At 47.0% G+C, this 22,014-nt stretch overlaps 1 protein-coding gene across 6 annotated transcripts in view; it reads left to right on the top strand.

Annotated features, from left to right (window-relative positions):
- Positions 1–22,014, top strand: part of DNMT3B (DNA methyltransferase 3 beta) — a 38,452-nt gene that overhangs the window by 14,373 nt on the left and 2,065 nt on the right. The window contains exons 3-21 of one of the 6 annotated variants that reach the window (XM_017648607.3): positions 574–635; positions 2,253–2,360; positions 3,811–3,936; positions 4,585–4,794; positions 5,966–6,124; positions 8,037–8,144; positions 9,051–9,195; positions 10,907–11,032; positions 11,177–11,221; positions 12,384–12,463; positions 12,794–12,906; positions 13,349–13,532; positions 14,160–14,244; positions 15,241–15,386; positions 15,742–15,832; positions 16,159–16,307; positions 17,138–17,223; positions 19,971–20,040; positions 20,805–20,923. In XM_017648607.3, coding sequence (XP_017504096.1) covers positions 574–635; positions 2,253–2,360; positions 3,811–3,936; positions 4,585–4,794; positions 5,966–6,124; positions 8,037–8,144; positions 9,051–9,195; positions 10,907–11,032; positions 11,177–11,221; positions 12,384–12,463; positions 12,794–12,906; positions 13,349–13,532; positions 14,160–14,244; positions 15,241–15,386; positions 15,742–15,832; positions 16,159–16,307; positions 17,138–17,223; positions 19,971–20,040; positions 20,805–20,923 — 2,212 coding nt within the window. Of the gene's footprint in view, positions 1–573; positions 636–2,252; positions 2,361–3,810; positions 3,937–4,584; positions 4,795–5,965; positions 6,125–8,036; positions 8,145–9,050; positions 9,196–10,906; positions 11,033–11,176; positions 11,222–12,383; positions 12,464–12,793; positions 12,907–13,348; positions 13,533–14,159; positions 14,245–15,240; positions 15,387–15,741; positions 15,833–16,158; positions 16,308–17,137; positions 17,224–19,970; positions 20,041–20,804; positions 20,924–22,014 lie in introns of those variants that run through there. The other 5 variants (XM_073236736.1, XM_073236739.1, XM_073236737.1 and 2 more) reach the window with 5 other exon arrangements.

Raw genomic sequence — 22,014 nt, 5'->3', positions numbered from 1 at the left:
TTCTCAGCATCCTTTCCCCTGAGCAGTTCCCAGGTCGTACCACCTGGGAATCCTACCCACTGAGATTCTCAGACCCAGCTGGTTTGGAAACCCCTGTACTGTCCCGTCCTGTTGTTGAGAACTCCTGTAGAGCTGTGCTGTCCAATGGAACTTTCTGCAAGAGTGGAAGTGTTCTTTTTCTGCATTGTTCATCATAGTAGCTACAAGCCACATGTGAACACTTGAACTGTGGCTGATATGACAGGCACTGGATTGCCCATTTCAGTGTCATAAATGGCCAGTTCTGCAAGGAGTTTGATGCCTTTTCTTACAGGTACCTTCAGTATTGTTTTGGGTCTTTTTAGGTGCTTGCCCTGTGCCCTGTTGCCTTATGAACTGTGTGAGTACATCGAAGGGACTATGGATGGGTCCTGAGGAGCTAGGAGTTAACCCCAAGGATGTTTAGGAGATCCCAACCATAGCCCAAAGAGGAAGGCCACAGAGGACAGCCCATCAGCAAGGAAGACATGGCTGTCATGCAGCGGGGTAGCTGCCTCTTCCTCAAAACACGGACTCTGGTTCTTTCCTCCACAGGCCGCAGATCAAGCTCACGACTATCCAAGCGGGAAGTCTCCAGCCTGCTGAGTTATACTCAGGTACAGGATCTACTCTCCCTTTTTCAGGGTTCTGGGGTGTTCCCTTAAGCTTTCATTAAATGTGGAACCTGGGGCCCACCTAAGCTACCCAATAAATATTTGATGAATGACAAATTTTGAATACTGTTAAGCGCACAGAGGGCTTCAAACAACCTCACTTTAGGATGGTATTTGCTGTTGTTATAGGCCAAGTCTTTCTTTCTTATCATAACCATTAATTTCATTAAACTAGGAAGTTTTTTACTACATCCTTCCACTTAGTTTTTGAAGTTGTTTTTTTCTTAATCTGGATGATGAGTTACACTGATAAATTTCTTATGTAGCAAACTGTCCTATTCCTGGAATAAGTCCAACTTGGTCACGGTATGTTTTGAATTTGATTTACTTTAGTATCTATGAATAAAATGGATATATGATTTTATTTTTTTGTAATATATCTTTGTCTGGTTTTGATAGCAGGGTATGTGGCCTCAAGGAATTTTTTTTTTTCTCTTGACGGATTAGAAAGAACTTGCCTAGCTGTTTCAGGGAATTTTTAATAATCACCACAGTATCTTTTAACACTTAACTGCAGTATCTAGGTTTCTACTTATCTCAGTTTTTTCCAAGTTAGTTTTTCCATGTTTTTTTATTCCTGACATTATTTATGCCTTCTGTTTTTTTACTAAATCATACTAGTGTTTTGTCCGTTTGGTTACTTTTTCAAAGAACCAGTGTCAGGCACTGGGGACAAAGTGCTAGACAAGTCTTGGACAAATGAAAAGTGTGCCTCATACAGTTTCTGTCTATCCTGCTGGAGGGCACCCAGTGGGCACTCAGACGGTGAGGAACAAGAGCTGTGTGGAGAACTGGGACAGTGTGCCGGGACCAGAGGCTCAGGACAGCTGTTTCAGTTCTGGGAGACAGCCGCAACAGTCAGGCCATGTCCTGTCTGAGCATCTCCTCTGTGCCTGGCCTTGGGCGAAGCATACATTAACTGGATTCTCACTACAACTGTGTTAATGCTATAAGGGCCGCCCTGTTACAGTTCTACAGAGAGAAGAATGGACTTGCCCAGGCCCACAGAATTGGCAAGTGAAAATTCAAGTCCTTAATCCCTCTGGCCAGACCTCGAGGCTGCTCACCACTGCTCTAGTTTTTGTGCTCAGTTTTCACTGTTTTGACGTATGCCACTGACTTGGACTAGGGAAGCCTTTACAACTTGACGCAGAACTGGCGCCATTTCTTCCTGGTCATTGTGTCATGAGGTATCTCCCTTGAGCCTATGATTTCTCCCAGACACTGTTAATTGTGAAAATTGACCAGTCTCCCTTGCTAGGCATGGCCAAACCAGTCTAACTAGGGTGTAGACACAGAATCCTTCATGATACATATTGCATTGACACTCATTTTCTCAGTTTCCTGATTCCTCTGGGGTTTATCTTGTCAGTCATGTCTTGAACTCATGTGGTGAGCCATTGTAGAACCTTTCTGGAACAAAATGAGGTAGTTGAACCTTTTAAGGTCATGTGGACCAATATCAAGATTATTTTCAATATGATTAACTCTTCCTTTTGAAACTGTTCTGGTTATCTGACCTTTTAGTGATACCCTAAAGCTTATGTTTCATTTATAAAGGATCTCACAGGTGATGGCGATGGTGAAGGGGAAGATGGAGATGGTTTGGACACTCCAGTGATGCCAAAACTCTTCCGTGAAACCAGGACACGGTCTGAAAGCCCAGCTGTAAGTCCCCAACTTTGAGCTAACGAACTTCCAGCCACGCATAGGCCTGCCTAGAAAAACTTACCTTGGTTCTCCCTGGGGAACTTTGGAGAGAGGTGAACAAATGTTTCGACATTGGAAAATGACAGCAAAGCTCATGAACTATCCTTGTGAAGGTTTTCTTTCACACATACATGGCAGTTTTTAAACTCTCTCTTTTTATTTTGGTATCATTAATCTACAATTACATAAGGAACATTATGTTTACTAGGTTCCCCCCTTCACCAAGTCCCCCCCCACAACCTCCATCACAGTCACTGTCCATCAGGGCAGTAAGATGCTATAGAATCACTACTTGTCTTCTCTGCGTTGCCCAGCTCTCCCTGTGCCCCCCCCACATTATACATGCTAATCATAATGGCCCCTTTCTTTCCACCTGCACTTATCCCTCCCTTCCCACCCATCCTTCCCAGTCCCTTTCCCTTTCATAACTGTTAGTCCATTCTTGGGTTCTGTGAGTCTGCTGCTGTTTTGTTCCTTCAGTTTTTTCTATGTTCTTATACTCCGCATATGAGTGAAATCATTTGGTACTTGTCTTTCTCTGCCTGGCTTATTTCACTGAGCATAATACCCTCTAGCTCCATCCATGTTGTTTCAAATGGTAGGATTTGTTTTCTTCTTATGGCTGAATAATATTCCATTGTGTATATGTACCACATCTTCCTTATCTCTCTCTCTTTTTTTAAAAATGCTCTTGGAAGTGCCCAAGGATGATAGCTTGCAGGTAGATGGCTCAGTTGCCAGTTACCTTGGGGAGTCACTTCTGTAGGTGAATTCTGTGACTTAAAGTTTGAGATCTGGAAAAGGGGGAGGCAACTTTTGCTCATGGTCTCCCAGCCCTGCTAAGCAAAACAGACTGACACTTGGTGACCATTGCAGGCCCAGTTCATAGTCTCACCCAGTATATGTGTATCATCCCCTTTTACAGGTGAGAGGATTCCAGTAACTTACCCAAAGTTAAACAGTTAACTCTGGTGTGCAGGATTTGAACACAGGTCTGCAACACCCAAGTGTGTGCCATTTTGAGACGGAAATTTAAGGGCTCCTCATCCACTTTTGCTCCACCACTTTTCCTGAAGAATGTAACAATCGTTCTAAAGCTTTTTGGAAAAAAAATGTTTGGTTTAGAGTAGACTTAGATTTTATTTTTCAATTTAATTTGTAGGTAGCAGTTTCAGCTGTGACAGGCAGAGTGAGATCTGCCGTGGACTGTCGGGTGGCACTGCTGGTTTCTCTATTCCCTTATCTCACTAGCTGGAGAGTTTTGGGGTGGGAAGTAGCCACTCCAGAGTCCCCCCACTACTTAATGTCTCTTTTTCTTCTGTTGACCTAAAACTGCCTCTTGGCCCCTGCCGGAGCCTCCATGCTTCCAGTCACCAAAGGCCTCGTGCTTATCCTCTCTTGCTTCCAGGTCCGAACCCGAAATAGCAACAGTGCCTCCAGCCGGGAGAGGCACAGGCCCTCCCCACGGTCCACCCGAGGCCGGCAGGGCCGCAGTCACATGGAGGAGTCCCCCGTGGAGTTCTCAGCTACCAGGGTTGGTTCCCAGATGCTCAGACCCCATCCCCAGACTAAGTGGGAGAGCTGCCTCTCTCACTGCGTCACTGCTCACGGCTGGTGACAACTTGTTTCCATTCTTTGCACTCGTCTCCTTTTCAGAGTCTTGCTCTCCTTTCTCTCCTGGGTACTGGTAAGCTTCTCTTTAAGCCTGATTTCTCTCAGCCTGAACCTGGATGGAACTTGGGTGAGAATGTGAAAATTCCCGGTTGACTGGGTTCTTGCCCCTCCTCGAATGAGCTCGAAACCACCAACTTCCAGAACTGTCTTGTCTCCCTAGTATCTTCATTGGCTGTCTCGAGGCCACCCCAGGGGTTACAGCAACTCTCCAATCCTGTTGCAAGGTTGGGCACACAGTAAGGACTTACGGAGACCAGTCGCCCTCTCTTGAGCTTGGCTCTGGGAGCCTCTCTGCATCACTCGCCCTTATGCCTCTGTTCAGGTGCAAGTTGCTTTCTCCCACCACTTATGGGTTACTTGTTCCTGGAAAACCATCCTTGGTGGTCTCTGTTCTCCTTAACTTAGTCTTCACTCTTTCTGCTTGCCTGGGAAACAATTGGGGTACCACTGCTGTCTGGTCACCCACTTGGTTTGCTGTGGCCCAAGCTATGTGTCCTTCTGTCCACAGTCCCTGAGGCGGAGGACAGTATCATTGGCAGGCACACCGTGGCCATCCCCTGCCAGCCCCTACCTCACCATTGACCTCACAGATGATGATGTGGTACCCCAGAGCAGCAGTACTCCCTACGCCCGCCTGGCCCAGGACAGCCAGCAGGAGAGCACAGAGTCCCTGCAGGTGGATGTAGAGGGTAGAGATGCAGACAGCACCGAGTATCAGGTACCACTTGGAAGGGCTTGAATAAAGAGAAAAGCAAACACAGTTACTATTACTATGATTTTTGTCACTTTTATTATAATATTTGAATTTATTCTCCATATACATTTCTGCATAAAACATAGTTCTTCCTTTACCCTACTTACCTCCCAGACAAAATTCAAGCACCTGATTACTGATATTTTTGAACATTACATATTTATACTATACATATGATTGTAGACTGGCTTTTTTCACTCAGTAGGAACTAGAGGCACCTCACTTTCATGTCTATAATCATTGCATTGTATTATCATCTGGTGTTTTGTTCCCAATTATGTCTAAGAACATAAGGCAAAATGACAGATGAAAAACATGAGAGAAAAAATTGAGACAGGTAATATTTATTAAAATATCTTAAATAAAGTGTATAGAAACAAGTAAGACAAATTGTTGAAGTTGTAACAGATTCACATCTTCAGGTTTGAAAGGGGCTACAAAGTCAAGGTGTATTAATTCATTTGTTTTTCAACAAATATTTGTTGAGCTCAGTTTATTCAGAATTTTGTGGCTATGGAAATGAGTGCCAAAAAGAAGCACCCATTGAGGTGGTTTGTGTCACTTGAGTACTGCTACATATGTAAGTACATATACGGTGCAGAAACCCTCTCTTCTGTGTACAGCAGATTATGTATATGTTAATAACTTGATTGTCCTCATGACATCTCATTTCATGGCAAGCTTATTATGCAAATGTCCAAACTTTTAAAAATATTTTGATGGCTTTCTAATAGCCCATTTGATGGCCTGTGGTGGGAATATATACAGGTAATTGCTATTAGTTTACTCTAATCTTATTTCCTGTGAGCTTCTAGTTGATAGTTTTCATTCCCACATCCTAAGTTAAATGTTACAGATCTGATACAGTACACCCATGTTCCTGCCAAACGGCCAAACAGTTAAGCCTGCCCCACCCCCTGGCCCATATCTTCAAGTCATTCTCACTCATGTTTTTTCAACCATGAAATATCAGGAGTGGATAATAACTTCCTGAGGAGCTGTGCTGGGCACTTGCAAACAGCTCTGAGTTGGACCCTGAGGCAGTTGTTGTTGGGGTCAGTAAGGCGGGCAGGATTTCTCCTTGGTCCAGGTGGTCTGGCTCATTGGGATTCCGTCATATGTTTTTTTCTTCCAGGATGGGAAGGAGTTTGGAATAGGGGACCTCGTGTGGGGCAAAATCAAGGGCTTCTCCTGGTGGCCTGCCATGGTAGTGTCCTGGAAGGCCACCTCCAAGCGCCAGGCCATGTCCGGCATGCGGTGGGTCCAGTGGTTTGGTGATGGCAAGTTCTCAGAGGTGAGTCCAGGGTATAGCAGTCTCTCCTGGGCCAGCAGATCAGCAATGCTTTCCTTCCCCTCCTTTTACAGTTGCCTTGTAAGATAATGGCCTGTGACTGCTGCTTGTAGGTGGATGAGGCCATGATTGACTCTGTGTACCCGGGATCTTGTGGGTCCCATAGCTCAGTCTACTCTTACAGGAGACAAAAAGCTGGAAAGCCCTCTGGATCCATGGCCACAGTGCTCTTTTGGTTTTATTTCTCTGGGGCATAGTCACCTGTATGAATTCTAAGGGGTCTTGAATGGCCACCTGGGCAGACAAAGCTCTTCAGTGAAAAGTCTGGAAGAGTGAAAGAGAGAGAAAGGGTGGTCTCTGCCTCTGGGTTTCATTTAGCCCTGGAGAGGTGTGGGGGGTGAGGGGCATCCCCTGCTGGCCATAGAGATTGGTCTACTGTCGCCTGGTTAAGTTCTTTGCAGAGTGGTGATTTCAGTTTCTTGGTTATTCATTTAAGTCATTATCATTCACCAGGTGATAATTTGCTGGCTAAGAGCTTGTGCTGGGCATGTATTAGACTGTTTAGGTGGGGTCTCTCCTGGTTTTGATTGGAATGGAGTAGACAGAACTTTGCCTGTGATGGTCTCTTTTGGAAATGTTAGTCCAACCCTCAACATGTCCAGAGGTCAGGTGAGGAACAGCAGAGCAAGCTGGGCTGGGATAGAGGCAGGTGTGGGACTGAAGGATCATCTTGTACATGTGTGGCATTTGGTCTCAAGTTGAGGTTTTGGTTTTCCCCTGATTTGGGCTTCCCCAGGGCCATTTGTCATAAACACTGAGATTCCCTAAAGGACCAGAATAATATGTCCTGGAGTCTGCCTGGTAGGGGAATAGTCTGTATGCAGATGCTCTCTTTGGCCAGTGGAGGGAGCAGAAGGACCAATGTCCGGAGCATCTAATTGCAGGGATGTGGGCAGTGACTTCTGTGAAATGAAAAAGCATGGGTTGTTTGCAATTGCTTTGGCCCTGTTAGAAATAAACTGTGCTTTCCAGAACTGGGTCCGATGCTAATAAGATGAGGTGTGGAGCTGCTAGCATTATGGGATGGAATTACAGTGTGTGGCCTGGTGCTTAGGCTGCATTCTTCATTGGAGTGATTTGGAGCTGGAAACAGCTCCAGCATTTCAGTGCATGACCATGTTGAGCCCCAGTTTTTTCTCACAAATGGTGGTAACACCCCTCATGGGAGGTCAGGCTGAGAGGTGCAAAATGGAGGTTAGCAGATGCAAGCAGGCACCATGGACAATGAACTGTCATGTGACTTTCTATTCTGAGCAGCATCTCTGAACACCCAGTTTCATTACTTTCCACTGGCAACCTGATTAGTTCACGCATGGCCTGGGGACGTGGGGTATGAGACTGGTAGCATATGGATATTTAGCTACAGCGGCAGGCACCTGTCAACAGATCATGAGAAATAAAAATGCTTACTCCGTGCCAAGTACTAGTTTCTAAACATGTTAAATTGTCAATTAATAAAAGGCTAAATAGTGAAGTAACCACAACTGCTATTGGTCAGGCTTACGAAGAAGGAATGAAGATGTTCAGAACCTCTAGCGTTGGAGCATTTACCACGAATTTCAAGACTGAGCTGCAAGGGGCCCACACCAGGAAACCTGTGGGTCATTTGCTCTCAAAATACACAGTACAGGGAGCATTTTCTGTATGCACTCAGAGTATCATACTTTGTCATACTTGAAGTGTCATGTCCACCTTGCCTCTGGCTATAGGTGGCATCAGGAGTCTATATACCATTTATACTTTCTGCTTTTCTGTTTCTTCTCTCTTCTTTTGAATCTGTGAACTTGATCCCTGGGAATAACCCTGTGAAAGACACAGGCTGTAGGTGGATGTTGATGCTGGTTTTCTCTTCCAGGTCTCAGCGGATAAACTGGTGGCCCTGGGGCTGTTCAGCCAGCACTTTAACCTGGCGACCTTCAATAAGCTGGTCTCTTACAGGAAGGCCATGTACCATGTACTGGAGGTAACAAACACAGTAGTGGGTGGTAAAGACCTGGCCCCAAGAACAGAGTTAAGCAGAGAGACATACAGAAAGCCAGCTGAAGCCACAGTGTGGGTGAGGATGGCTTAGACAGGATAGGGCAACAAGGGAGGAAGTGACTACAAACCTGACAGTAGTCTGTTGGGCCTGACTGGAAAGGGTGACAGAAGGGGTTTGAGACTTCCCCATGTACCCCAGTATCCAGCTGGTGGTGTTAAATGAGGAAGGGGGACCCTGGAGGTAGGACCCCAGTGGATAAGCTTTTCAGGGGCCTTCACAGCCTCCTTCCTTTGAGTAGTGGTGTGGTTCAGGGCCAAGACTGGGCAGCATCTGAGTCCGGCTGCCTCTTCCCCTTGTCTGAGATCAGGCTCCATCCCTCCCTCCACCTTGACTTGCAACTGAAAAGGTCAGTGGCCTTTGTCCAGCATTTATGAGCCAGATTCTGTGCTTAGATATGTAAATCCTCATGGTGCTTCTGAGATAAGACTTAACACTGACACCTGTACATTTTCTTTAGTGGAAATAAAACAAGAAATGTGGAGCTTTCACTGGCGAGGAGATAATACTGTCTGATGCTTCCTCTATCTTTAGTGGCAGGGCTAATTCCGATCTTCTTTCCTTTGAGAAGGAAGGAACTGACCACTTGAGGTCCCTACGGAAAGAGGTCGTATTTGGGGCCTACATGAAAGGACTTGAACTCTCCATGGCCTCCTTCCTATCTCCCTGCACAGGCCCCTCCTTCTGTCACATGCCACAGCTCAGGACAGCTGCCGGCAATGAAAGGGACCAGTGTGAAGGGGAATGCAGGCCCCTGTTGGGGGAATCCTTGGGTATAGCCTAGCAAGATCCTGTGATCTGTTCATCATAGATTCAACTTTATCTCGGCAGAAAGCCAGGGTGCGAGCTGGCAAGATCTTCCCCAGCAGCCCTGGAGACTCGTTGGAAGACCAGCTGAAGCCAATGTTGGAGTGGGCCCACGGGGGCTTTAAGCCCACCGGGATTGAGGGCCTCAAACCCAACAATAAGCGACAAGGTGGGAATGGGTCACTGTGAGCACCTACTGCCACTGCTGGTGGGAGTGCCCTTGGGAGGTATCATCCCGTCTGTTCCACACCCACCCTGGCTTTCCAGCAGCCACTTAGCCTGGGGCTCTTCAACCCTATGAACCCTCAGGGCTATGGAAAAACAAACAGCCCAGCCTTTTCTGGCTTCCCTGGTCACTTTACTGCTGAAGGTCAAGTACATATAATTGGGATTGAATCTGTTCTAAACTTGAGTAAACAAGGTCAAAATGGACTCTTCACTAGCACCTTTTCTTTAAAAGAAAACAATAATTAAGGTCTGCTACTGGTTTAAAAAATAACAGATCCAAAAAACCCGTAAACTACTCCATTCAAAAGACATCACCTATTGGAACATTTTGACCAATACCATAATCTCCTCCATTACAAGATAAGTGTGGTTTCACGTTATCATCTCAGGAGATCTGGGATGCCTGAAGTTCAAGATTTGCTTCCAGTCTGTACATTTAACATAGTTTTTTCTGTTTTGTTTTGTTTCCCCTCCAAAAAAAGTGGTTAATAAGTCGAAGGTGCGTCGTGCAGGCAGTGGGAACTTAGAATCAAGGAAATACGGTATTCCCTTTGGGTCTTTTGACTATGCACTCATTTCTCTGCACTTCCTTTCAATTACTTTGCATATATAGTGGTCACTGGAAAAGAATCGAATCTGTAAAAAGTCAACCTGAACTTTGACCCACCCCTTCACTCCCAACCCTCACACTGCCCTCCAGGTTAACATTGTTGGGTGTGCACATCCTTCCAGCCTTTTCTGTACACTAGTTGGGTTCCTGCTTGCTTTTTATTTCTCAGCATTAATTGTATAAGCACTGTCAAATGTCATTTTGTCACTGAATGGTCCTTATGATTTCTAATGGCTGCATAGTTTTCTTCCCTAGGGACAAAGTTAAATTTAACCATGTCCCTTATAGATTATACCTATAGACTGAATAAAAATATAAATGAGATTTGTAGAAATAAAAACACTAGCCATGTAATATAATTAAAATTTTTTCTAGTATCACACACTGAGAAGAGTAAAGCACTTAATTTAATCCAGTATTTTCCAACACATGTTCCCAGTGGTCAGTATAAAAAAATTTTTATTTCCTTTTAGTATTGTTTTCAAAATCTGATATTTTACATGCCTTACGACATCTTAATTTAGATGCTAAGTTTTCATTAGGAATACTTGATTTGTCCAAATTTTTCAATATTTTCACATGTCCAGGGTATTCCAAATGTACTAGTTGATTGGATCAATTAACAGTTTAAAAATTTATATTAAAGTTAAATGTAAAATGCAATTCAGACACAAGTCACATTTCAAATGCTCTGGAGCTACATGTGGTATCAGCTAGCATTAGGCATCACAGACAGGCAGGTTATCAGGGTTTCAGCTGTGCACTGAACCTTGTCTGACTGTATTGTGCTGGGCCTACAAGGATGTATTCTTTTGCACCTGGAGCTGTTTAAAACCCTATAAACGTGTTAGGTATGTGAGGGGTTTTGGGTTCTGTTCTCATTTGAGTTGCCCATAGAGGCTCCATACGACATCCAGTGTGGGCCCATGCTATGCCACAGATGAAGCTGACGCTAGGCAGAGCACGGTCCTGTCCTAGGCTCGTGTTCTCCTTGCTCCCTCCTCCTACCCAGTCACGGCTGTCATCTCCTTACCTTCCACAGAGAACAAAACCCGAAGGCGCACAGCTGATGACTCAGCCACCTCTGACTACTGCCCCCAACCCAAGCGCCTCAAGACAAATTGCTATAACAATGGCAAAGACCGAGGAGAGGAGGACCAGAGTCGAGGTGATTGTGGGGAGTGAGGAGGCTGGGGGTCTGTTATCACTGGTTATCAGGAGGAGTGGCTGGGTGGTGAGCACTACGCAAGGGAGTATGGTTTAGTTGAGCAGTAAGGCTCCTGACCCCATCTGACCTTCTTTTTCCCAACAGAGCAAATGGCTTTGGATGTTACCAACAATAAGAGTAACTTGGAAGGTAATGCTCTCCCCATGGGGCCCACCCCCTCATCCTATGTAGTACTCAAGGCCTGCCATACCCTGCTTGTCTGTCCTGCCAGGGCAAAACCCAGAGCACTGTGCCTGGACCTCGGGCTGAGGGGTGGACATCTCAGTTGTTACATTTTATAGCATAAGTTGCCTGATTTTAAGAGAGACAGATTCTGCCCCTAAGATAAGTGTCAAGTCAGATTGGGGCAGAATGGAAATGAGGGCATCGTGGCCAGAGAACCCAAAACCTGATGCTGTGATCTGTGACATCTTGAGCCTTCCCAAACAAGAACTGAAACTGGCTTTGAGGTGAAGGGCAGACGTACTTTGCTACTGTCAAGCTTTCAAGCTAAGTCTGGGCCATTTGTCCCATCTGGGATTGCCACTGGAATTGAGACTGTACCCTGAATGTATCTAATGGAATTCAGAATGTGTGAGGAAGGAGTGACCCCTTGATTCCTCAGCCTGATGTCCTTTTAGTCAACAAATACTGAGTGGTTACTCAATCCTGGGTAGGAAAACAACATAGCTCCTGACCCAGAGAACCCTGGGGAAAGCTTGGGTTTGGAGCAGTCTCTGATAATCCTGGGACCCTTGACCCATAATTCTCTCATTCCCCAGGGTGCCTTCACCTATTAGTCTGCCTGGCTGGACTCTCAAAGGCCCTCCTTTACTTGGTCAGTGGTGTGGATCAGTCCTGCTGATCCTGCTGATATGGCGGGAAGGCAGGGTTCTGACATTACAGCCTGTGTATAGGGTTGGTTATGGGCAAGTCCTATCTTGGTGAGACAACAAGCAGATTGGTGGCGGAACCAATTTCTCGAAGCCCCAATCTTTAAAGAGTCTCAAAGATACTCATATAGGCTCTCTGGGCACGCTGCTCTGCTAGAGTGGCCCTTGCTCAGTGTTTGCCCCACATCTTCCTTCTGGGTCACACGCCTTTGGCTGCCTTACGGGACCTTCCACTTGGAGCTGTTGTACTAGCCTTTCTCCATCTCTACAACTGTGAAGCATGGTGGAAAGGAGCAAAGCATGAAATCCTTGGCATATCACTAGCTTGGAGTAAATATCCAGGAACAGTCAGACCCAAGGCGTGGTAGCTGGTGTTGGGACCGTAATTGCCACAAGCAGCATTCCTGTGTCTCTTACAGATAGCTGTTTGTCCTGTGGTAGGAAAAACCCCGTGTCTTTCCACCCTCTCTTTGAGGGTGGCCTCTGCCAGACGTGCCGGGTAAGTCCTACCCCCCATCTGGGACTTTCCTGCCCCTTCCCTCTTCTACAACTCCCTGTACTTCCCCAGAATAAAGCACCTGTGTGTAGGCATTAGGGAAGGCTGTAGGAAAGCCCTCCTGGGGGGCCAGCAGCCCCACCCTCCACTCTGAGGGGTGGGTGCTGCAGCAGAGCAGCCCATATCTGTAGTGGCATGCAGTTGTTCCTGGAAAGGGCCCCAAGCCACCAGTGACCTGTTCTGTGGCTGCGTCCTAGGGCCTCAGCCATCCAGCAAGCAGGGCCTGGTGGTCCCTGGTCTCCGATTTCACGGGCGTTTCTCTCTGGCTGCCAGGACCGGTTCCTCGAGCTGTTCTACATGTATGACGATGATGGCTATCAGTCTTACTGCACCGTGTGCTGCGAGGGCCGCGAGCTGCTGCTCTGCAGCAACACAAGCTGCTGCCGGTAAGCTCTGAGCCTTGGGCAGGGCCTGTGGCCCAAATCCCCTCGTGGGACTGCGAGCCAGACTGAGTCTGGGGCAGTGCCTATAGTCTGTACTCAGCAGGGGCCATGGTTCTCAGGTCCTTGATGTAGGGTTGTGCTTAGGAGGTTATGTCTGTGAGGTGGGGAGTAGGGTGGGAAAGGCTCCCTGGAGATCAGCCAGTTTGTGGGGGGGTTGGAGAGCTTTTCAGTGCAAAGAGCATGGGGACTGAGGGTGCTTGGGGATTTAAGGAAAAAGTAGTGTACCCGAATGAGGAAGGACACAGGCCTTCAGCCCCTAGGGAGGAGCAACTGGGGGCCCCAAAAAGGCTTCAGGCAGTGTGGTGCCTTCTCCCAGGGAGAGGGGCTTACACAGGCAAGCTGCCTGATGGCTGAGGTGCCCCTTCTCCCCTGCTGCTGGGCACAGGTGCTTCTGTGTGGAGTGCCTGGAGGTGCTGGTGGGAGCAGGCACGGCAGCCGATGCAAAGCTGCAGGAGCCCTGGAGCTGCTACATGTGCCTCCCGCAGCGCTGTCATGGAGTCCTGCGGCGCAGGAAGGACTGGAATGTGCGCCTGCAGGCCTTCTTCACCAGTGACATGGGGCTCGAATATGTAAGCCACAGGCCCCTTCCCCCAGCACCATCTACCCCCAGAGCTTCAAGGGTCTGGAATGCTCTGGTAGTCTATTGGCAAGAGTTGATGGAAATAAAGCTCCATTATACAAATGAGCATCTGAGAGCCTCCAACTTCAGAGCCCTGGCTAAATGGCATGTCTTCCGTACAGTTCTCAGGTTCTCCAGTGCTCTCTCCCCACCTCGTCGCTCTCTCATTCTGTGGATTTTCAAGGACCTGCTGAAGAAAGAGTTACAGAACCAACCCAGCCCCAATCTTAGTAGAACTGAAGGGAGAAGGGAACTGTGGCTGATGTAACTCCTGCATCTTAGTGGGAGTGGATTGTCCTGGGCTCCATTCTGCAGTTCACTGTGGGAGGCTCCAGATCATTCCCACATAGAGTAACGTGTCTTTGTGTGTGTACATGGGTATCAGTCCCATCTGTTCCATGTCCAAGGATAGAACGGCCATTCTAGACAAAAGCTCCTCAGGGGATCCCAGTGAGGAAATGGCAGAGTGCAGGGTTTGTGCCCTCCCACGCCCCAGGAAGGTCAGCCCTCTCTTCCCTCAGATGATGAGTCTTCCCCCTGTGCCTTGACCTCCCTGACCTCTTCTTTAATGTTGCAGGAAGCCCCCAAGTTATACCCTGCAATTCCTGCAGCTCGAAGGCGGCCCATTCGGGTTTTGTCCCTGTTTGATGGAATTGCGACAGGTGAGTTTGTGGTTCGCCTAGGGATGCTCACCTGGCCCAGGTGTGTGTCGTCAATGCCAAGAAACACCCCTGGGATTATCTGTTATTACTTGTTCTGAGAAAACTACTGGTTCCCAGTTTCTCTCCCCATACCTCTCCACTTGGGTCCTTTGTAAAGGCATATATGTCTTAGCTGTTGCATTATTTTTGTCACATCTTGGAAAATTATCTTCTATTCTGTAAGCATAGATATATTGAGATTAACTAGGCAGCTCCTCCTACTAATATCACCAGTCTTGGTTCCTTCCCATTCCCACAGGTTTCCCCCGTGTATAGAATAAGCCTAACTAACATGCATGTTGCCCCAGGGGGCTTTGTCTGATTTAAGTCATCTAATCCTTAAAACTGCCTTGTGATATGTTTGTTAGGGATGTATGTTTCACCAAAGCAGGAAGCAATGGATATGAGCTATTGTACATTTAGCATCATTTGTACTTAATGTGTACACTGGTGTCTACGTGCCTAAAGCATTGACAGCTTTTAATGACTCCCTGGTGGTTTGCTAACAGCTTGCTTTTCCCACTCTGCTGGGTCTTAAGACCTGTTTGTGTTGGCACAGATAACCTGCAGTAGGACTAAGCCTAGGCCGTTGCCACCGGACCATGAGTTCTTTTCTAAATATGGTTTTGGCAAAGATCCCTGTCCGTGTGTCTGTTTTAACTATCCTGGGGTGGTAGGTGCTGGGGAATCAGTAATGCTCCCGTCAGCTTTAATAGGTCCTGCCAGTGGGCTGCCGTACTCAACTACACATACACAGTGTCTTGAAGAAACTGTAATCCAGAGAGCCTGGTATGGCCCTGTGTGCTGTTTCTGTGCCATCTGCACAAGTTTGCTTGAGGACCATCCTGTCCTTGCTGGGTCTGCTCTGAGCTCTGGAGATGGCTTAGAATCATGGGAGGGAAGGGCCCTGGGCAGGACAACCCTGATGCATTTTCTGTCCCCCCATGGTCCCCACAGGATACTTGGTCCTCAAAGAATTGGGCATCAAAGTGGAGAAGTACATTGCCTCTGAAGTATGTGAAGAGTCCATTGCTGTCGGAACTGTTAAGCATGAAGGCAATATCAAATATGTGAATGACGTCAGGAACATCACAAAGAGAAATGTGAGGGCATTCTGCACCCCTCGGGGGCTCTGCAGCACCCTCTCTTCCTCTTCCACTCCCCACGTCCCACACATCTCACAGCCATGTCTTCACCTTCCTCATGGCCAGAGTCATCGGAGAAGGGAACCTGAGGTTATATCAAGCTGTTGTGCCAAGACCCACAACTTGGAAACTATGCAAATGATTTGGATCTTAGGGAATCCTGAGCATGAGGTTTTCTTGGATTAGATGTGGAGTTGGGGGACTTATGTGACCGACCAAGTGGGTTTTCTTGACAGGTTATCTTGAACACAGGCTACCCTTCCCTTCATCCTTAACACCATGCCTCTCCTAAGCATGCCTATTTTTCTTGCAGATTGAAGAATGGGGCCCCTTTGACTTGGTGATTGGTGGAAGCCCATGCAATGATCTCTCAAATGTGAACCCTGCCAGGAAAGGCCTGTATGGTGAGCATCTTGTCTTTTTGGTGGCTCCAAAAGACTAAGTCACCTGAGTGCTGGTCCAGGAGGAGTGACCTGAGAAGGAGCTGTTTGCTTCTGACTAACATTACCTGCCAGCTCTGTACATGCCCCATCATGATCCTCAGTCCCCAAAGATGCTAAGAAGTGTTGCCCTGTGGTTGCCTGTGTCCCCAGTCATTCAAGGACTATAGGTAGAGGGATGTAGGGTGTCAGTCTCAGTAGAGTGTTCTTTGGGAACCTTTTGATCTCAATGTGTAGGGGTGGGCTGAAGGTTGTGAACCTGGTTCAGCTGTCTTCTTTTGGGGGCTTAGAGGGCACAGGCCGGCTCTTCTTTGAGTTCTACCACCTGCTGAATTACACACGCCCCAAGGAGGGTGATGAAAGGCCCTTCTTCTGGATGTTTGAGAATGTGGTAGCCATGAAAGTTGGTGACAAGAGGGACATCTCTCGGTTCCTGGAGGTGAGTCCTGATTGTCAAGACAACATGGGTGGGGAAGGCCCTGCTGGTAATGGGTTTGTGGGTGTTTCCAATGTTGAGAATGATTTTTGGGTTCCTGATGGAGGGGGGGCATGGCCAGATCCAAGAGTGATAGAATCAAGTGGACTGTTTTTCTTTAGTACACGAAAAATATTTGACCTCTAACCTGCCCCCAAACCCCACTGAAGTCAGATGATGAAACCATCACCAATGTTTAGAGGCCTCATGAGATGTGACTAAACTTTTTTTACTCTAGGGAGTTTTTTTCTCATCCTTTTTCTAAGAACTGCTGCTTTAGGGCCATAGGCAAGTTAATTATCCACTGCTAAATATGCATCAAGCATTGTAGTAAATACTTTTTATATACTTAACTCATTTCTCCTAAAACTTTAAAGCATAAGGTTCTGCTAGACAAGTTTTAGAACTGGCTAGTCGGTCTTTTATCATGCTGTGTGAACTCGACAGATGGGTTCCACATGCCATCTTTTGCTAACACTGCATTTCTACAACCAGTACCTCAACTTGCCAGCTTTCCAATTTTGAACTGCTTTACCACCTGTACATAGCACATTCTATAATAATCTGTCACACAGAAGCAGCAAGTCCAGTCTGGTCTCTTTATCCGTCATCAATGTAGGGACACTAGCTATATCCTCCAGCCAGATCCTTATGGGACTGTAGCAGCCTGGCAGGAACCATGCCTCCTCCACAGCAAGGGGACAGGCCCTGTCAATTGCCCAGATCAAGCCCCACTGGCTGCCACCTGAATTCTGATGTGGGCTCTCAGCAGCTGTTTTTCTTTCTCCCCACAGTGTAATCCAGTGATGATAGATGCCATCAAAGTGTCCGCTGCTCACAGAGCCCGATACTTCTGGGGCAACCTACCTGGGATGAACAGGTAACAAGGGGCTCCAAGTGGGACAGGTAACAGCCAGATTAAATACAACTAATAATGTAAGCTCTATCTGTGAACTCTTATAAGAAAGACACATATTGGAACCTTCTAGAAAGAGCTGGACCTACTGAGAAATGGCCCCATCTGGGCTTCAGACCCATCTCTGGTGTTATGGTTGAAGCCTCTTAGGATGTACAGCAGCCATCTGGGAATCTCAGGCTGGGATCCCTCAGGGTAGGGAGTGCAGGTTCCTGCCCTGCCCATGGCCTGATTCTTGGAAGTGTGGTGTGCTGGAGCACTGTTTCTTCTTCCCAGCCAGTGGTACTAATACATGTGCATTCCACCTCTTCTCCCAGTTGCTGCCCCACTGGGAAATGGAAGTGAATTGTTTATATTTTCTCCCTGCCCCTGAGATGACGTGAACTTTGGGCCAGGCCTGTGGTATGCCCAGTCAGGTGGCAGAGCTAACAGTTGGTAGCCCAGAACCCATCTCCTCCAGATTCTGTCAACCAAGAACTTTCCCCAGCTTTTTGTCAGTTCTTTGATTTTGAAAGCCATAAAGCAAGTGGCTTTGCTGAGGATTAATTATCTGCTGTATGTGGTTTCAGGGAGAGCAACCTGCTAATTAAGGTATGAAATGTGATGATAATACATCCTCCCAGACTTGCAAATGAGTTAAATTTATAAAAAGTCTCTTTTAGAAGGAAGTGTTGGAAGCATAATAACTTTTAGGCGTTTAGCAAAGTGTGGAGAGAAGTAAGGAAGTACTGGAATAGCTTGGAGGATTTCTGTCAGGTATCTTGTATTTTTATTTGGCTAATCAGCCAGTCAAATGGTGCAGTGTCCTTGTCTGGAGTGAAGTAGGCTGCACTCACTCAACACTCCGTGCCAGGCACTGCTGTATATGCTGCCAGTTAAGTGGCAAACACTTTCCACATCTGTCTTGGCTCTTGGAGTTGATGTGCTGATGGGGGAGAGGTAGAGAAGTCAGTAAATGATTCAGGTCATGGCTATAATGGGGTGGCATTGGAAGAGTTGATGGGCAGCCTTTTCATTCCAGCAGGACCCTAAATGAAGGAATGAAGCCATGCAGCTCTTTGAGGGAAAAGCATTCCAGGCAGGAGGAAGAGGCTAAGGGATGTCAGGTGACAGAACATTCTCAGACCAGCTTAGAGGACAATGTTCCAGGGGCAGAGAGTAGCTGGGACAGGAGGGAAGGGAACTCAGAAGTATGGGCCAAAGTCTGCGGGGCCTGTGTGTCATGGTATCACTTGACCTTTACTTTAGGTGGGTATTCACATGAGCTTTCAGGCAGATGAATTGTTTCATGGGTTCATGGTAGTTTGTGGTGGTAGAGCAGACTACAGCAGCATGAGGGCAGAAAAGGGAGACCAGCGAGGTGGTAGGTTATGCAGAGGAGGAGGGCTAGCTGATTGTTGTGCCCTGCGAGGTGTGCCTTCCACAGACACCACACAGGGTGAATGGTGGCTTGGGGTGTCCTGTGGAACTCCCACAGGAAGAATCAGACTCTAGATGATGTGAGGGTAGGGCTTGCAGACTTTGCTGACACACTAGGTGTAGGTAGGGTGTGAGATGAAAAGATGGTCAGCAGAGGCCCCACAGTTGCCTGTGTGGATTGTAATAAGAGCTGAGCAGCTCCATGTGGGCTCTGGGGGGCTCTTGGATGGGTGACTCCAGCATCTTCCAAGGGTATGGACCCAAACCTAGCCTTCAGATGAAAAACCTTGGTTATTTAGATATCAGTCCCAGAATAAATACAAGGTAGGGCTATGCTGTGTCCCCAAGGTCCCTCAACTCCCTTAGGTTCATGGAAATGTTGGTAACAGGGATAGGGTGGCATTGGGAACCTGGAAGTTGGTGAGGTCGAGGAAATCTCTGCCAGAATCTAGGGGAACACTATGTGTGACTCAGTGGCCCCTCCGTGGGCATCACATCCATTCCTATATCTGATATGTTTTTGGCCTTGAAGTTGCCCAGGGGTCGCTGTGGTGCTCATCAACTCTGTGCATTCGACCTCTTGCTGGTTTTCTGCTCTGGAACTGCTTAACTACTTCAGTTTCTAAAGTTCTGTTCCTTCCCCTTCTCAAGCATCTCCTCTGCCTCTGTTTTCAGGTTGTCTGAGGGGAAGTCATTGTTGAAGGCTAAGGGTGATCAGTTACTTGTGAATCACCCCTTGTCCTTCTGACCTGTACCCACTTAATAATCCTTAAAGTCCTTGTCCTTCTACCTGTACCTTTAAAAGTCTTTCAAGCCTGAGGCCACATCCCCAGCAGCAAGTCACCACGTCATGGGTTTGCTGTGCTGGTTGTAGCAGCAGATCCACAGAGAACTAACCCAAGCTCCTGAGCCCAGAGAGGAGGCATCACTTGCTCAAGGTCACTCACTCAGCCAGTGAGCCTTGGGGCTGGGATTGGAGGGTCTCCTGACTCCTCCCACTGTGCTTGCCGCTGTCCTGCTCTTCTCAGTGGGAGAGCTTTGACTGACTAATAACATTGGGGAAGGGGAGCATTTGCTCCTGGACATTGGCCTGCCCCCTCAAGAGGCTCGTCTGTCTTTGGCTTTGGCGCACAGGCTTGTGCTCATGCCAGGGTCATTTTTATTATGTATTTGTAGCAAGTTCACTGCCAGAGCACGTTTTGCAGCCTCGGGCCCTCACTCCCACCTTGGGAGGTGCCTAGCCGAGGCCTCTTTATAGTTGGTAGAAAGTAATGGGTTTTGGATGTTCCCAGGCCTGTGATAGCATCAAAGAATGATAAACTCGAGCTGCAGGACTGCCTGGAGTTCAATAGGACAGCAAAGGTAAGATGTGATCACAACCGGTCTGTGCCTCAGCCCTTGGGGAAACACACTTGGTGACCTCCAAGCGGGGACTTGACCTTGGTGTCCAGTTTGTTCTGTCCCTCCCCACACATGACTCCCTGGTGCTGGGCCTCTCTTTTCCCCATATAATTTGTTCTGTCCTATTTTCAAGAATAGGAGAGGTTCTTGATAAAACAAGTAATCACTTGTGAGAAAAGGCAAGTAGACTTTACAATTGTGAATGCGTACTCCATAGAGAAGATAATTTTAGCTCATCCTCCCAGTGAGAAATGCATGAGTATACTTTTGCCTCCAAGAAAAGAAAAGTGCTGTTAAGGCATTGATAATTATATTAAGACTTCTGTAAACTTAATTCCCAATGTTTACATCAACTAAATCCCATTCATTTAAACCCCATTTGACCATCCTCCTCTGTAACGTGGGTGGATTTTCCTTTGCTTAATCTTGCTTGTTTAATAACTGTGGTGTTTTTTTGGCCCCTGTGTGATCTCATTCATGGTCACGTTTTGTTTCTCTCTTGTTCTCTCTGAGGCTGGCCCTTCCTGTTCATTAACTTGGTGTTTGTGGGAAGCACAAAATGTTCTTGGCCTTCCAACTCCTCATGCCCTCTGTGAGCTCAGTTTTGCCACCCTTTCTCCTCTACCTGCCCTCCCTCCTCCATCTTCCCTAGGTGCTTCTGAGCCTTGACTCAACCCAGAACCCTTCTTTCTGTGCTCACTCTATGATGTCATTTTGTTCTCCAGTTAAAGAAAGTACAGACAATAACCACCAAGTCGAACTCGATCAAACAGGGGAAAAACCAACTTTTCCCTGTTGTCATGAATGGCAAAGAAGATGTTTTGTGGTGCACTGAGCTAGAAAGGTGAGCAAGGCTGCACATGGAGAGGGGAAATCATGCAGATAGAGAGAAAGGGGAAGAACATGTGGTTAAGACAAGCAGCACAAATGGGCAGGTGCTTGCCTTAATATATAGCCTCACTGCCCTATGTTGGTGGGACTGGGAATAGTATCTTTTTCAGAGTCTGTCCTTATTTTCTGCCAGAAATGGCAGAAGGGTGGTGGTGGTGAGGAATCTGAAACAATGAGGTCATCAGACAGCACCATCTGTCTATTTTGGCTTAGCTGTCCTGGCATTTGCCTGCCCCAACATGCTGGCACACCAGGATGTGCAAGGAACCAGCTCAAGAAAAGCCCACTGACATACCATTGCTCTGTCTCAGAAGATCCCTTCTGCCAAGTTGCTTGTTCCAAAGCTGATTCCTACTTAGCCACAGTCCGTCTTCTCCTCTTTCATTTATTTGGCTAAGTTGGTAGTTGATCTATATTGATTCAAAGAATGAGCTCTTAGATTTCAGCTCTCCTAGTTTCTTTTTTTTTTTCTCTGCTCATTTGATTTTCCTGTTCATTTTATTCTTATTGTTAGAAATGCAGTAAGGTTTATGCCTGTTCCTCTTTGCATTTTTGACTTTGTCTCCGAGGAGTTGCTACACTATATATTTTCATTCCAGATAGTTTAGTTCTACAGCTGGTTTTATTTCTTCTTTGATGTAACAAGATTTTCCTAGTATAAAAGTTCTGATTAGTAGACAGCAACTGGTGGGTGACCTCATCCATTCATGTTGTGGATGATCCTGTATTTTGAGAACCACTGGACCTCTGATACTAGTGTTGGTGCTGGTGGCTGTCACTGTGTCTGCAGAGCAAGACACAGGCCTGAGGTGTTATATCTTTGGCAATTTTCTTAACCATTCAGCCATTGGCCTGTGGCCTGTTGGTGTGATTTTAGGATTATATTGTAAACCTGGGAAAGAATGAGGTCCAGTGTATCTGTATCCTTCGACCAGACCTGGTAGAACCCCATAAAGGAGACTCAGTATATTTGGTTGCCATATGCCATTAAGACCAGCCCGGCTCTTGACCCAGGGCTGGGTTTGAACAGGGAAAAAAAATGTA

This window comes from Manis javanica, chromosome 5 (genome assembly GCF_040802235.1).
Source record: "Manis javanica isolate MJ-LG chromosome 5, MJ_LKY, whole genome shotgun sequence".
NCBI lineage: Eukaryota > Metazoa > Chordata > Mammalia > Pholidota > Manidae > Manis > Manis javanica.
Note: the sequence above shows the minus strand (reverse complement) of the source record. Positions and strands in the feature narration are given on the sequence as shown.